Raw genomic sequence first — 306 nt, 5'->3', positions numbered from 1 at the left:
CCGCAAGCTGCTGTGCTTCCTGCTGGGGAGCGTCTCGGATCAGTCGGGGCGGCTCCTGCCCCCCCGGCAGCTGGGCTTCAGCAAGCCCCGGCCGCAGCCTCACGAGCGCGCCCTTCTCGTGGCCTTCTCCCGCACCCAGAGGAAGGAGAACCTCTTCAAGGAGATCCGGGATAAGATCAAGGCCCTGGGCAGCCCCCCCTTCCTGGAGCCCCCGGATCCTGGCCAGGAGGCGTACCCCAAGCGCAGGAAGAGACGGACCACCATCGCCGCCCGGTCTGGGGGCAGAGGCCATGGGAAGAAGGCGAA

General features: G+C 68.6%; 1 protein-coding gene across 1 annotated transcript in view; it reads left to right on the top strand.

Annotated features, from left to right (window-relative positions):
- LOC104620283 (growth/differentiation factor 7-like) overlaps positions 1-301 on the top strand; it is a gene marked incomplete at its 3' end in the record, with an annotated part of 2,795 nt that extends 2,494 nt beyond the window's left edge. The window contains exon 3 of the mRNA XM_010286456.1: positions 8-301. Coding sequence (XP_010284758.1) covers positions 8-301 — 294 coding nt within the window. The remainder of the gene's footprint in view (positions 1-7) is intronic.
- Between the last annotated feature and the right edge of the window lie 5 nt (positions 302-306).

Source organism: Phaethon lepturus, unplaced genomic scaffold (assembly GCF_000687285.1).
Source record: "Phaethon lepturus isolate BGI_N335 unplaced genomic scaffold, ASM68728v1 scaffold22664, whole genome shotgun sequence".
Lineage (NCBI taxonomy): Eukaryota > Metazoa > Chordata > Aves > Phaethontiformes > Phaethontidae > Phaethon > Phaethon lepturus.
The sequence above is the reverse complement of the archived record's forward strand: the minus strand, read 5'-3'. Positions and strand labels throughout refer to the sequence as shown.